General features: G+C 41.8%; 2 protein-coding genes across 3 annotated transcripts; both read left to right on the top strand.

Moving 5' to 3' along the window:
• The first annotated feature begins 8,245 nt into the window (after positions 1-8,245).
• Positions 8,246-12,612, top strand: LOC118398785 (cell cycle control protein 50A-like). 2 transcript variants are annotated; one of them, XM_035794491.2, is made up of 8 exons: positions 8,246-8,325; positions 8,495-8,752; positions 9,825-9,944; positions 10,060-10,167; positions 10,347-10,434; positions 10,519-10,662; positions 10,770-10,976; positions 11,460-12,612. In XM_035794491.2, the coding sequence occupies exons 2-8, from the start codon at positions 8,519-8,521 to the stop codon at positions 11,651-11,653; spliced, it is 1,095 nt and encodes a 364-aa protein (XP_035650384.1). In that variant the 5' UTR covers positions 8,246-8,325; positions 8,495-8,518; the 3' UTR covers positions 11,654-12,612. The 2 variants fall into 2 exon arrangements, with proteins under 2 accessions (XP_035650384.1, XP_052327161.1); XM_052471201.1 differs by having other exon boundaries at positions 8,272-8,752.
• A 144-nt stretch (positions 12,613-12,756) lies between these two features.
• LOC118398786 (cytochrome c oxidase subunit 7A2, mitochondrial-like) lies at positions 12,757-15,470 on the top strand. Its single transcript, XM_035794492.1, has 4 exons — positions 12,757-12,915; positions 13,265-13,354; positions 14,537-14,622; positions 14,773-15,470. Exons 1-4 carry the CDS (start codon positions 12,793-12,795, stop codon positions 14,792-14,794), a joined length of 321 nt encoding a protein of 106 aa, XP_035650385.1. The 5' UTR covers positions 12,757-12,792; the 3' UTR covers positions 14,795-15,470.
• The last annotated feature ends 378 nt before the right edge of the window (positions 15,471-15,848 follow it).

Below are 15,848 nucleotides of genomic sequence, written 5' to 3' on the forward strand. Positions count from 1 at the left end.
GTCCCGGGAATCGAACCCACTACCCTGGCGTTACAAGCGCCATGCTCTACCAACTGAGCTACAGAAGGACTCTTTGTTTCTTGGGACCTAGAACAAGCATCTCTGTTTTGTCCGAGTTTAAAAGTAGAAAGTTTGCAGCCATCCACTTCCTTATGTCTGAAACACATGCTTCTAGCAAGGGCAATTTTGGAGCTTCACCATGTTTCATTGAAATGTACAGCTGTGTGTCATCCGCATAGCAGTGAAAGTTAACATTATGTTTTCGAATAACATCCCCAAGAGGTAAAATGTATAGTGAAAACAATAGTGGTCCTAAAACGGAACCTTGAGGAACACCGCAATTTACAGTTGATTTGTCAGAGGACAAACCATTCACAGAGACAAACTGATATCTTTCCGACAGATAAGATCTGAACCAGGCCAGAACATGTCCGTGTAGACCAATTTGGGTTTCCAATCTCTCCAAAAGAATGTGGTGATCGATGGTATCAAAAGCAGCACTAAGGTCTAGGAGCACGAGGACAGATGCAGAGCCTCGGTCCGATGCTATTAAAATGTCATTTACCACCTTCACAAGTGCCGTCTCAGTGCTATGATGGGGTCTAAAACCAGACTGAAGCATTTCGTATACATTGTTTGTCTTCAGGAAAGCAGTGAGATTTAAAAAATACCTTATGGAACAGCGGGGACTGTGAAGCAACAAACATTGGCACAGATACATGCATACACACACACGATAACATACACACTATACATACACATGGATTTAGTAATGTAGATATGTAGTAGTGGTGGAGTAGGGGCCTGAGGGCACACAGTGTGTTGTGAAATCTGAATGTATTGTAATGTTTTAAAATGGTATAAACTGCCCTAATTTTGCTGGACCCCAGGAAGAATAGCTGCTGCTTTGGCAGCTGCTAATGGGGATCCATAATAAATACAAAAGGACACAAATAAGAGACTTGCTTGGGCCAAGAAACACGACCAATAGACATTAGACAGGTCCTTTGGTCTAATGAGCCCAAATTTGATATTTTTGGTTCCAACTGCTGTGTCTGTGAGACTCAGAGCATAGGTGATCTCGGCACGCGTGGTTCCCACCGTGAAGCATGGAGGAGGAGGAGTGATGGTGTGGGTGTGCTTTGATGGTGACACTGTTTGTGATTTATTTAGAATTCAAGGTGCAGCGACACACTATCCCATCTGGTTTGCGCTTAGTGGGACTATCATTTATTTTTCTACAGGACAATGACCCAAAACACACCTTCAGTCTGCGTAAGGGCTATTTGGCCAAGGAGTGTGATGAGTGCTGCATCAGATGACCTATCCTCCACAGTCACACAACCTCAACCCAATTGAGATGGTTTGATGAGTTGAACCCCAAAGTGAAAAACAGCCAACAAGTGCTCAGCATATGTGGGAACTCATTCAAGACTGCTGGAAAAGCATTTCAGGTGAAGATGTCTGATGTCCAAAATGTGGCTACTTTGAAGAATCTAAAATATATATTTGATTTGTTTAACACTTTTTTTGGTTACTACTTAATTCCATATGTGTTGTGTCACAGTTTTTATATCTTCACTATAATTCTACAATGTAGAAAATAGTAAAAATAAAGAAACCCTTGAATGAGTAAGTGTGTCCAAACTTTTGACTGGTAAAGTGTACATAGTCTATATAAAGGAAAATAAATTTAGGTCTAACCCCAGAGAGATGGAGATATGCAGATGGCATACAACGACACCGTCATGCATTTCTCAGATGGGTACTGCGTCTGCTATACAGATAGACTTAATGGAGGATAATTCTTGGGCGGCTCGGAGGTACTGGAACATAATAACATAATGCATCAAATCATAATATAGCATTGCATCCATTATCATTGCCTTTGCATAGTGGCATAGAGCAGTAGAGCAGAAGTGCTTGCAGAATGTGTACACATGGGAGAACAAATTGTAACCTAGTATTCGGAATGACTTCCTTTCAATTCTGTGAATCTCACAGAGAGACTCAGGCGTGTCTCTCTCACCACAGCAACGGCCACGCGTTGGTCAGTCTCTAGGCTATACTGTTGCGCAAACCATAAAACCAACACAAAACGGTTCATAGTATATCACGTTTTTACATGATGGTTTTTTAGGGGGCAGGATACTTACAGAGGTGGCAAGTCTAACACTGATCACTTTTTTTGTTGTTTGTACATTGCAAACAGTGACAATTATTTTTCATGCCAGGAGAGGTCCCAGGTCTGGGAAAATCTCCCCCTGGCCAGAATCCCCTCCCCCGGCCAGAATCCAACCAAACTTAATAATTAATGTATGTGTCATTGGCAGGGGGAGATTTTCAGGCACAACACAGGAATTAAACAGTCCAAAACTGAGAGGTGCGGGATCGTTTTCCGTCAGGATCCGACTCAAATTAAGCACTGCCAAAGGGCTCTGGTCAAAAGTAGCGCACTATATAGAGAATAGGTTGCCAAGTACCTTAACGTTGAAGTATTGACAAGGGAATTGCGAGCTATTTGGGATACACCCACAGTGAGGGTGAGAGACCAAGAGTGAAAACAGGAAGAAACAGTTCATGCTTTGGCCCAGGTTCTTGATATGATCTAGTCCTGATGTATATCTCTTTCTGGAGGGAGGGGAAATGTGTTGTGTACCGTATTGTCTCAGGGCTAGATCGCAGAGGACGTGGAGGACATTCTACATCTCTGTACAAAATAGTTTTCATTCTTACATTTATGTTTTCTGCTTCAAGAGCACTCAGACCGTAAGGTGCAGCCTTGTCATTGAATTATCAAGTCAAGTTTGAGTCAGATGCATTGCATCATCATACTTTAGCTTCCAGCATTTGTCCCTATGTAGCCTGTCTCAAGATGATATGATGTTCTGATGATGGTCTATGGTTCCCTCATCTGGACAAATATGGACAGCTCAATCTGAAAATGATCAATTGGAGAGTAAAAAAGAATGATGCCGTCTTTCTGATCTGATGACTAAATGTAATGTTATTTCTATGGTAAATAATGAATGTAGCCTACATTTACTTGGACTATGAACTGACAGTAAGGTCCTCTACATTTGGCTACTGACCATCGAGGCCTACTGTATCTCCTCCGGTTCCAAAATGTATTTCAACAAGGATGTGAAAAGGAAGTGCTGAGGGAAGGCAGGCCACAGGTCTGGACCCAGACAGAGAGGAAATTCAACACAGGGTGGTGACGCTCTCATAGCCATGCACCAATTGATTAAACATACCCTCTAGAGCGATTAAGACTTACTTATTTCTAACAAGCAGACTCCATCTCTATAAAGCGATAACAAAAACCACACACTACTTCTCCCAAGAGAACACAACCTCCTATCCTAATCCTTTACAAACATTTCGCTACACCCTCAATAAAATCTGCTAAATATGTGCATGTGACCAATACAATTTGATTTGATGAGCAGATGAACAAAGGTTTATGGAAGTGGAATGAAGCAAAAGAAGAAAACAACTTGCTGATGTTATGGTGCACGGGAGGGCATACCTGAATATTCAGTAGGGAGACGGGTACCAGACCCAATGGAAACAGTATGCTTCCCAAATGGCACCCCACTCCCTATATAGTACACGGTTTTTGACCAGACTCCTATGGGCCCTGGTCAAAAGTAGTGCACTATATAGGAAATGGGATGCCATTTGGGACGCATCCATAGAGAAGAGAAGGTGATGGTGGGTTAATATAGGGTCTGCCTGCGAAGAGAAGCATCTGGAAACTAGGCCTGGGACAGTAAACATGAGATAGCTGAATCTCAGATTCACAACAAGTGAATTCCACTTTCACTCAGATGCATCCTGATCCTGCATATTGTCGCCCTCCTTCACTTCCCTGGGGTTGTTTTGACTGCCTTCATTTCCCTGGGGTTGTTTGACTGCCTTCACTTCCCTGGTGTTGTTTTGACTGCCTTCATTTCCCTGGGGTTGTTTTGACTGCCTTCATTTCCCTGGGGTTGTTTTGACTGCCTTCACTTCCCTGGGGTTGTTTGACTGCCTTCACTTCCCTGGGGTTGTTTTGACTGCCTTCATTTCCCTGGGGTTGTTTGACTGCCTTCACTTCCCTGGGGTTGTTTTGACTGCCTTCACTTCCCTGGGGTTGTTTGACTGCCTTCATTTCCCTGGGGTTGTTTGACTGCCTTCACTTCCCTGGGGTTGTTTTGACTGCCTTCACTTCCCTGGGGTTGTTTTGACTGCCTTCACTTCCCTGGGGTTGTTTGACTGCCTTCACTTCCCTGGGGTTGTTTGACTGACTTCACTTCCCTGGGGTTGTTTTGACTGCCTTCACTTCCCTGGGGTTGTTTTGACTGCCTTCACTTCCCTGGGGTTGTTTTGACTGCCTTCACTTCCCTGGGGTTGTTTGACTGCCTTCACTTCCCTGGGGTTGTTTTGACTGCCTTCACTTCCCTGGGGTTGTTTGACTGCCTTCACTTCCCTGGGGTTGTTTTGACTGCCTTCACTTCCCTGGGGTTGTTTTGACTGCCTTCATTTCCCTGGGGTTGTTTGACTGCCTTCATTTCCCTGGGGTTGTTTGACTGCCTTCATTTCCCTGGGGTTGTTTGACTGAGATGTTGGTGGAATAAAGTGTATATGGATGATTATAATGACCAAATTTTGAACACAAAGAATCATTCATGTTTTCAAAATGCTGCGTTATAGAAATATAAAGTTAACCTTGAAACAATAGTATCAGTAGGTTATTAGAGGACTCTGTTCTTGTCTTCTGTGTCCCATATGGCACCCTATTCCCTATATAGTGCACTATATAACCCTATGTGCCTTGGTCAAAAGTAGTACACTATAAAGGCGATTAGAGTGCCATTTGGGATGCAACCAGTACCTTGATTTGAGTAATGCCCCTTGTATTCACTGGTTGGTCAGAGTGAGGATACAATGGCACAGTATTACTCATGGTTCTTTTAATGATTTCTTGTCCCTACAGGAAATGTTGTGCACCATGTGATAGTTGAGCCCAGACAAGACAGTGATGTGGAACTTCCTTCACCTTCTCTGACAAGTGGCCTGCACAGCAACCATACGGCCAACTGATCAGCAAATAGACAGTCAGCACTTAGCAGGCTGTCATGGAGATGATTTCTAACATGGAGAGCACCTCAAAAGGCACTCTTTTCAATTCTTTGGACTTTCTGATAGCATTACCACTGGATTCTGGCTTACACCACAATGCGAAGTAGGGCCACATGGAGTTGTATAGGAGGTATGAAAAGTGTACTTTGCAGTAGCTTTGGTCCAGGGTGTTACATGCTGCTTGACCCTTCTTCAATGGAAGGCTTGAAGTAGACTCAAGCCACACGTAACACCATGGATCAGAGCTAACTCTGCAGCGGTTTGTGTGTGGGGAAAGATACATGGCTAAAATTGACTAAAGAAGAGTAAGAAGTTAATCTCCAAAATGCCTAAACGAACATCCCAGGGGAGGGGTCGTGGGTCAGTTATTTGTCTAGAAGACATTTTATTGTGATGGTGGTGATACATATTCGCAGCAGTACTAAAGAAGTATCAGCTTTATTCGCCAAATACATTTCCATGTACAGGAATTTGACTCTGTGAAACGGTGCTGCTACAGAGTTACAGACAGTAAAAAAAACAGACAGACAAAAAAATACACATTTAAAAAAAATGTATATTTAACCTTTATTTAAGTAGGCAAGTCAGTTAAGAACAAATTACTATTTAAAATGACGGCCTACGAACTGTGGGTTAACTGTCTTGTTCAGGGGCAGAACGACAGATTTTGTTGTTTATTTTTTCGGTTACTGGGCCAACGCTCTAACCACTAGGCTACCTGCCGCCCCAATATACAGACGCAGAATTTACACAATCCACATACAGAATTAATAGTAGTAGTAATTACAGTAGTAATTTTTTCAATTTTATTTCACCTTTATTTGACCAGGTAGGCTAGTTGAGAACAAGTTCTCATTTGCAACTGTGTCCTGGATAAGATAAAGCATAGCAACTGCCAAGTTAAAGCATAGCAACTCGAAACATACAACAACACAGCTTTACACATGGAATAAATATATATGCCATTTAGAATAAACAAAACATACAGTCAATAATACAGTAGAAAAAATAAAACAAAAAGTCTAAATACATTGAGTGCAAACGAGGTAAGGCAATAAATAGGCCATGGTGGCTAAGTAATATTGCAATTAAACACTGGAATGGTAGATGTGCAGAAGATGAATGTGCAAGTAGAGATATTGGGGTGCAAAGGAGCAAGATAAATAAATAAATACAGCATGGGGATGAGTTAGATAGATGGGCTGTTTACAGATTGGCTATGTACAGGTGCAGTGATCTGTGAGCTGCTCTGACAGCTGGTGCTTAAAGCTAGTGAGGGAGATATGAGTCTCCAGCTTCAGTGATTTTTGCAGTTCGTTCCAGTCATTAGCAGCAGAGAACTGGAAGTAAAGGTGACCAAAGGAGGAATTGGCTTTGGGGGTGACCAGTGAGATATACCTGCTGGAGCGTGTGCTACAGGTGGGAGATGCTATGGTGACCAGCGAGCTGAGATAAGGGGGGACTTTACCGAGCAGGGTCTTGTAGATGACATGGAGCCAGTGGGTTTGGCGACGAGTATGAGGCGAGGGCCAGCCAACGAGAGCGTACAGGTCGCAATGGTGGGTAGTATATGGGGCTTTGGTGACAAAACGGATTGCACTGTGATAGACTGCATCCAATTTGTTGAGTAGGGTATTGGAGGCTATTTTGTAAATGACATCACCAAAGTCGAGGATTGGTAGGATGGTCAGTTTTACAAGGGTATGTTTGGCAGCATGAGTGAAAGATGCTTTGTTGCGAAATAGGAAGCCAATTCTAGATTTAACTTTGGATTGGGGATGTTTGATATGGGTCTGGAAGGAGAGTTTACAGTCTTACCAGACACCTAAGTATTTGTAGTTGTCCACGTATTCTAAGTGAGAGCCGTCCAGAGTAGTGATGTTGGACAGGCGGGTAGGTGCAGGTAGCGGTCGGTTGAAGAGCATGCATTTAGTTTTACTTGTATTTAAGAGCAATTGGAGGCCATGGAAGGAGAGTTGTATGGCATTGAAGCTTGCCTGGAGGGTTGTTAACACAGTGTCCAAAGAAGGGCCAGAAGTATACAGAATGGTGTCGTCTGCGTAGAGGTGGATCAGAGACTCACCAGCAGCAAGAGCGACCTCATTGATGTATACAGAGAAGAGAGTCGGTCCAAGAATTGAACCCTGTGGCACCCCCATAGAGACTGCCAGAGGTCCGGACAGCAGACCCTCCGATTTGACACACTGAACTCTATCAGAGAAGTAGTTGGTGAACCAGGCGAGGCAATCATTTGAGAAACCAAGGCTGTCGAGTCTGCCGAAGAGGATGTGGTGATTGACTGAGTCGAAAGCCTTGGCCAGATCAATGAATACGGCTGCACAGTAATGTTTCTTATCGATGGCGGTTAAGATATCGTTTAGGACCTTGAGCGTGGCTGAGGTGCACCCATGACCAGCTCTGAAACCAGATTGCATAGCAGAGAAGGTATGGTGAGATTCGAAATGGTTGGTAATCTGTTTGTTGACTTGGCTTTCGAAGACCTTAGAAAGGCATGGTAGGATAGATATAGGTCTGTAGCAGTTTGGGTCAAGAGTGTCCCCCCCTTTGAAGAGGGGGATGACCGCAGCTGCTTTCCAATCTTTTCTCAAATATAAGCACCCACCAAATGATTTGTATTATTAAGAGACTAGGATTGGATTCATAGGCTATGCATTACTATAAAGCAGATAAAAACATGCTACTAGACACCATCAGTTGGCCATGGCTATTTGGTGAACTTTATGGACAACATACAGAGCATTGTGTGCATTTTATAGCATGCACACATTCTAGATAATGTGCCCTGAAAAGGTAATTTATGATATCAATCCAGGTAATCAGGCACAGTTGTCCAAGGATGACCCATGTATGCTATATCAGCTGGTTATTTATTTGCTTCAATATATCTGAATATTCAAACAGATGTTTGTCATTATATGAAGATTCCTCATTTGATCTCCAAGTAGACAAATCAAGAACATGGTTTTGGTCAATTCAGGTCACGAGAATGTTCAACATCAATTTACTGGGAAAAACAAAAACATATTTTATATATTAAAAAATAATTTGAATTAAAATGATATTATGAATGAAAATTAGGTTGTCTCGGGTGAAACGTTCATCATATTTGATGACGTCATGACGTAGGTCAAAAGAAAACCAAAAAAACTTCCTGACTTGGCTGTTCGTAACGCTGGGGTAGCTATATTTCATTAAAATGAGTTATCTTGCGAAATAACCTATAGAACGCGCCCACAATTATACCTTATGTATCAGAGCATTATCATACTTGTCTCAGCTAAATTGTTAGCTTCTTCAGCTTCAGGGAGTCTCGCTATAATAGCTGCTACTGGTTGTTTTATTTTAGAACAGAACCGTTCTGAGTGAAGCCATGATGGCGTCGAGCTACAACGCGAAGGAAGACGGTCACGTCACCGTACCTGGTGGTGGGACCATCCAGAATAAAAAGCCCGATAACACAGCTTTTAAACAACAACGATTACCTGCTTGGCAACCCATCCTGACAGCTGGCACAGTTCTTCCAGCTTTCTTCGTTATCGGGCTTATCTTCATCCCCATTGGTATCGGTCTCTACGTCACGTCCAACAACATCAAGGAGTTCGAGGTAAGGCCCGTGCTATCCGGGATGCTTAGCTAGCTGTCTACTGTACTCTAAGTCCAAGAGAAAGGGGGCACCAGTATCACTAGGGAGGGGGCACCTTTAGTACTAGGGAGGAGGATGGGACAGGTGTATGGGGAAGCCTGATCCCGCCACCAAAAAAAGCGATTGTTTTACACACTTCCATGTGCCTCAATCACTATTTGCTTGTATATGTACACCCATCAATGTTGTTTCTCATCATGATCGGTATCAACAGAAAATATAGCCTAAACACAAACAAGTCTTACAAATTACAAACTGAATGCTGATTGGCTGTATGCCGTGGTTTATGAGACCATATAGCACGGGTATGACATTTATTTTTACTAGTTTAGTTACAATTGTAAGCAGTTTATAATAGCAATAAGGCACCTCGAGTTGTGCTTACAGTACCACGGCTATGGGCTGTATCCAGGCACTCCGCATTGCGTGTAAGAACAGCCCTTAGCGCTAGTTATATTTGCCAAATACCACACCCCCGCGTGCCTTATTGCTTAATTAGACCATGGCTTATGTATTCTGATTCTGACCATACCGCTTTACACTTGTTCTCTTTTCGCAGAACACAGTCATGTTCTATTAAGACACAATGTACCTCAATGCAGGGATGGGATGTGCCACTGTATTCCAAATTGTACCTATATTCAAACTGATACATCGAAGATTGAAAAACTTCCCCTTTTGTCTTCATGCTAGCTAGCAGTAGCCATATCAGCCATTATGAATTGGCATGTCATGTTGAATAACAAAGGAGCTGATTGGCCACGGTGTCTTAATCTAACCATGATTGTGTTCAGACCCCAGTGCATCTCACTGTAAACAAGCGTAACTGTAGGCTCCTAATCTACTTGTTAATGTACTGTATTTGATGTCAGGTCACAGGTGCACCATTTGTGGATTAGTAGGCCATCATTGTAAATAAGAATGTTTCTTAACTGCCTTGCCTGTTAAATAAATAAATACATTTGAAATAATGTTAGGCAGCAGATTTCCAGCCATTTGGAAATGCTGTTTTGATGTACACATGTCATTACAGATTGATTATACTGGGACTGACATGTCCAGCCCATGCTTCAACTGCTCCCAGAGCTTTAGTTGGAACAGCACAAGACCATGCACCTGTGCACTGCCCTTCTCTCTGGAACAGCCCTTTGAAGTAAGTATGAAGCATGATGTCTGCCTCTCAAATAGCAACCTATACACTATGTCAGTGGTTACCAACCTTTTCCGGTTACTATTCCTACCAACTGAATAGAATTTTGTCTCAACAGAGCAACGTATTCATGTATTATGGCCTGTCCAACTTCTACCAAAATCACCGGCGCTATGTCAAGTCCAGGGATGACAGTCAACTAAATGGTGACACCACCTCTCTAATGGTACATATTATGCCTTTAAAACAGGGTACCTGTTTTCACACTGCATTCCTGAATCTCTGCAATGACTTTTGACTGATCATCAACAATTTTACATCTTTAGTTATCTGACATTTCCATCAAATTGGCAAGATGTTCTGTGCAATGATCTAACGTTACATGTCTGCTTGCAATGTCCACAGAACCCCAGTAAAGAGTGTGAGCCCTATGCTCGCAATGAAAAAATGCCAATTGCTCCCTGTGGTGCAATCGCCAACAGCATGTTTAATGGTAAGACCGTTATGTCCTTCTTAGACCAGCATTACTAGAGTTGCAATAAGAGCAGCTCTGTTTATGCATGATCTCTTTCCTCAGACACTTTGGATCTGTATTACATTGACCCTAATGGCACAAGAATCCAAATTCCTCTGATGAAGAAGGGGATCGCTTGGTGGACAGATAAGCATGTGAAGTTCAGGAATCCTGGAGGCAACCCCAACCTCACAAGTGCTTTTCAAGGTGAGCAAGCACTCAGCAGAATTGTTACTGTTGAAGATGAGTCTCATTTTTTTTACTAGGAATCTCACTGTCTTTTACCTAGGAATCACTATAATTTCCTCACCCAGGTACAACCAAGCCGATCAACTGGCGCAAGCCTGTCTATGAACTAGACACAGACGCTGAGAATAACGGCTTCATCAATGAGGACTTCATTGTGTGGATGCGTACAGCTGCCCTCCCCACTTTCCGTAAGCTGTACCGTATTATCCAAAAGAAGAACAACATGACGCCGACACTTCCCCGTGGCAACTACACCCTGGAAGTCACCTACAGTATCCTTTCACTGACTGTTCAAATGATACAGCTGTACAGGAAGTTTGGGTTTGTGGAATGATAGCTTATGTTCTGATGTAATAGGAATGTTCAAATCAGTTATTGTCATAATAGGTCAGACAGACCAGGTCAATGTTGGGCTGTGTTCAGTAGGGGGCCATTCCTTCACTTGCTAATAGCAATAGGTTTCACCAGCTGGGGGATGACGAATACTGGCTTTCTTGGTTGTTTCAACTAATATAGACTACAAATGATATAATACCAGTCCACATTGTTATTGTATGATACGTTTTTATGATGGCAGTGGCTCCTGATCCATGACTGTATCTTTTCTGTCAGAGCCTCAGAAATAAATGATCCAATCACGGATCAGGAGCCACTCACTTTTAAGATCCTTCTTGCTAGAGTTATTTTGTAACTTACATGTTAAATGGGTCTGAAGTTGAGCATTTGTTGAGTCTTCCTTAATGAGTTGATCCTAGACTATCCTGTTCGTAGCTTTGAAGGCCGGAAGCGTGTGATCCTGAGCACCATCTCCTGGATGGGGGGCAAGAACCCTTTCCTGGGCATCGCTTACATCACTGTGGGCTCTGTCTGCTTCTTCCTGGGAGTGGTCCTCCTCATCATCCACCACAAATATGGCAGCCGCAACAACACCGCTGACATCCCTAACTAAAGACATCTTGTATGTATGTTGCATGCTGGCTAGCAGAGGCATGGGTGTAACCAGTGGCTAATTACAAGCACTGGTGGTCTCTTGTCTGGCTTGTGTACTGTGTGTAAGAATGGCCTGCTTGTCAAAAGTGCAAAAAAGTCAGGGGAGAGTTCACTCATGTTTATTTTTCATGGTCAGAAAGCTATGCAGTTAACGTAGGTTTTTCTGTCAAGATGTTGTATTGACAGTAAGTTGAAATGTAATGACGCTACATCAATGTGCAGATAGTACCGTTTTAATTCAGAAATATGTGTGTGTCTGTCATAGATGTTTATTAGTTCTATATGAATAAATTATTTAAAATAATGTTTGAAGATGGTCAAGCGAATTGGAACAGTCCATTAGGCTAAATGTTGAATTGCTTTGAGTCAAGGCTGTTTATTCATACAAGTATGTTCTTGTTACATACATTACAGTAGTTTGAGGAACATATTTCTGGTCTGTTTACGCTACAGATAGGTCTCTAGATTGCACAAGGATGTGCACAGATTTTCAGGTCAAGCGTAATGGAAGGCTTGCAATGTTTTCAATGTACTTTAGAACTTATTTTCTCAGTGTATAAATAGTAATTATGTTCAGCTGCCTAAAATATGCAGAGTCAAGTTTAAGTAACATAACACAAATGAAAATAGTACATTTCAAGGTTTTCAGGGACCAAAGCTCCATGTAGCCTGGGCGCCAGTCTTTCTGCATTCTTGCAAATTCATTATGTAAAACATGTTTAGCATTACAAATAAGTAGGCAAGAACACAGACATACCTTGGACAAGTCTAGCATTCATTTTATTCTATGGAAAAACATCCGTATTTATTTTCTTACTAAGATTGTTGCAAATTGGTGAAATATGTTTTGCACGAGTTACCTGTTACCTGGAGATTATACGCCTGTTGCTTGACAAATAAAATAATATCTGGACAACTCATGTTGTTAACCAGAATTTTATTTGAAAATGGTTGGGAAAATGTTTCAAAATTGAAAAAGTGAATGTATACTTAATATAATGTTTGAATCTTGAGCCACTTTTGGCAGTACTTTTATAGCCCAGAATGCAGTAGCTGGTGTTTGCTTGGTTATTCTCCAAGTTCACACTCCTGCCCAGTATGTGGCAGTATGCCCCCTTTCCTGACGCGTCAGTAAATCCTCCAAAGAAACTAGCGGAAACGTGGTGTTACTGTGTCCTTGTACGACGACTGACGTGGGAAAAGATGTACGGACACATTCAAGTAAGATATTGATTTAGTCATGTTTTGATTGCAGTTAAAATCTGTATTCAACGGAATCAGTTTGACTCTTTTCAAGGCTTAGAGACGAGTAGCGTCACTAGCCTTTAGCGGTTATGGGATGACAGGTAGTGGCTACTACTAGCTAGCCATTTAACTTACAGGTAGCAAGCTTGCAAACGTTATCTACTAAACATTTTATTTATTTACGTGTGTTTATGGCAAGTTAACTTGGTTAAAATACACAGGTAGACAGCGGCATATTTCAAGCCAGCGCTGATCTTAAAATATATCTGTAAAACTACAGTGCCGATGGGTTTGAAATGTATGCTTCTTTTTCGTAATTTGACAGGCGCTCCAGCATGTTTCGCGGCGGGCGCTGAGCAACAGCTCACGCAGGCAGTTGGAGAACAAGGTCATACAGAAGCAGAATCATTTTCAGGTAATTGACAGGGTTTCTATGGCTGACGGCTTTAATAGGCAATGTCCTTAAAATATGACGTTCAAATCTAGTCTTTGATTTTTAGTTTAATGACAAAGTGATATTTATGTTTTGATGACTGGTGACATGTCCACCTGTCCACTTGTAGTTCCCCTCCAATGAAGCCTGAGTTACATATAGTTGACGGATATCTGATTGACAGAAGCTCATTGGGTTGATCTTAATGCTTTGCATGCTGGGTGTAAACTGAAAACAGTCAAATAATGTGTCCCAAATGACACCCTATTCCATACATAGGTCTCTGGTCAAAAGTAGTGCACTATGGGCCCTTCTCTAGAGTAGTGCATTAAATAGGGAAAAGGGTGCCATTTGGGATGGTGTCAATGTTGTGAGATGGATGAGAAACCCATGTCTGACTCTAATTACCACTGGCAACTGATCAGGGGAGAGTGATGCCACTGCCTCATCATTGGCTGCTTTTCAATAAGTGATTGTGCAAACTGTGTTGCTTTTAAATGCTTTATAAAACTTTGTGTATATCTTGCTGTAAATCATTAAAAGTGTAATGGCTGGATTCCTGGAATGTACTTGTTGCATTCTGTGGTTAGAATGGTCAATTTGTGGGCATTAATGAACACTCAACCACCCAGATAGAGTTCTCTGGAGATGCACTGTTGAATCCTTTAGCTCTACTAGGAGATGAAAAGATCAATTCAAGTAAGTCACTGTCCACATGATGCTTTCCCCTTGACTTACCCCCGCACTAGTGGGCTGCCAGTGTTTTTTATGTTAATGTAAGCTCTAGTATTATTGTGTTTAGCAGGAGTGTGACACTTAACTTGTGATGAGCAGAATCAACAACCTCTGCTTTGTGAGATGGTGTTAAAGTTCACAGTTAGGCAATGCTACGTAAATGCAAGCTGAAAAGTACCTAGGGCCTTGCCTTGGCTCTGAGTCAGAGCAGGTCTGCCAGAGTTATGGCTCAGTGAGACATAGGGTGCCGGCCTTGTGTAGATGGAAACATTGTCTGAGCCTTTCGGTTATAACACTGGGGTGAATCCTCATTGGAAATGCTCTGAAAGAGTACACCACAGCTTTGGTGAGCTTAAAGGATGCAGGATGCTTGTACTGTATGTTGCTGTGCATTACATTAATTTAATACAGTATATTTTTCTTCACCAGGAGGACAATGAGATTCCAATTCATTTGAAAGGGGGTGTCAGCGATGCTATCCTAATACAGAACCACAATGGCACTCACTATTCTGGGTGAGTACAGATGGACTCCATGGCAAACTAATCCATGTAGACATAAGATCTTGGTTTAGTCTGGTTGTACATTACCACATTAAATTGCTCAGTACCTTTTTGTAATAACACTTTATTTAATTAGTAATAATGTCTTACGTTTCATTGCAGGATCTGCGCATGTCATATATGAGCTGGTTTGTGCAGGTTTCTCCAAGAAGAAGCAGTGACTGCAGCTCCTGGGCTCACATGTTCTACAATACATCCTGTTAGATGTAAAATGTTGTCTCCATGTCCTCAGAGGGTTGATTTCTCCTGTCATAATGGTTTCTGTTTCATGGGATCAATATTCATTTATTTATTGTAACTGAGGATGATCAAATATTCCTCATAATGAAGTGTCATTCGTCCTTTTTGTATGTGTTTAAATTTATATTAAGTACAGGACAAACCATAACGAACGTTGGCTGTGTGAAGTAGATCACCTGTTGTGTGGCGATGAAAGGTGGCGATTCAACATGTAAAATCGTCTGAAATGGAACAGAAAATGATGGCAGGTGTTTTGTGGTCAGAGGTGATGGGATGGATGACCTTCGTTATGGTGTATCCTTTAAACTAAACTGAATAAACAATGTTAATTGTTTTACGTATTGAAATGACGTAGAACAATGTTGATACAACCAGTGTATAGACCAGGGCTCATCAACTAGATTTGGCCACGGTCAAGTTTTTTTTCCTCTTTTTTTCTTGAGCGGGTTGTCAGGGGGCCAGAACATTATTAGCTGATTTCCTGGTGTTTTTTGTGTTTTTCTTTGTCCAATAATGAACATATTTTACTCAGAAAACTTATTAAAAACTGATATACAGTGCCTTGTGAAAGTATTAGGCCCCCTTGAACTTTGCGACCTTTTGCCACATTTCAGGCTTCAAACATAAAGATATAAAACTGTATATTTTTGTGAAGAATCAACAAGTGGGACACAATCATGAAGTGGAACGACATTTATTGGATATTTCAAACTTTTTTAACAAATCAAAAACGGAAAAATTTTGCGTGCAAAATTATTCCGCCCCTTTACTTTCAGTACAGCAAACTCTCTCCAGAAGTTCAGTGAGGATCTCTGAATGATCCAATGTTGACCTAAATGACTAATGATGATAAATACAATCCACCTGTGTGTAATCAAGTCTCCGTATAAATGCACCTGCACTGTGATAGTCTCAGAGGTCCGTTAAAAGCGCAGAGA

This window comes from Oncorhynchus keta, chromosome 19 (genome assembly GCF_023373465.1).
Source record: "Oncorhynchus keta strain PuntledgeMale-10-30-2019 chromosome 19, Oket_V2, whole genome shotgun sequence".
NCBI lineage: Eukaryota > Metazoa > Chordata > Actinopteri > Salmoniformes > Salmonidae > Oncorhynchus > Oncorhynchus keta.

Coding starts and splice junctions, on each gene's coding strand:
- LOC118398785 (XM_035794491.2), top strand. CDS start 8,519: ATGATGGCGTCGAGCTACAACGCGAAGGAAGACGGTCACGTCACCGTA. Junction 10,435..10,518: donor CGCCAACAGCATGTTTAATG/GTAAGACCGTTA, acceptor CTCTTTCCTCAG/ACACTTTGGATCTGTATTAC. Junction 10,663..10,769: donor CCTCACAAGTGCTTTTCAAG/GTGAGCAAGCAC, acceptor TTCCTCACCCAG/GTACAACCAAGCCGATCAAC.
- LOC118398786 (XM_035794492.1), top strand. CDS start 12,793: ATGTGGCAGTATGCCCCCTTTCCTGACGCGTCAGTAAATCCTCCAAAG. Junction 12,916..13,264: donor AGATGTACGGACACATTCAA/GTAAGATATTGA, acceptor GTAATTTGACAG/GCGCTCCAGCATGTTTCGCG. Junction 14,623..14,772: donor AATGGCACTCACTATTCTGG/GTGAGTACAGAT, acceptor GTTTCATTGCAG/GATCTGCGCATGTCATATAT.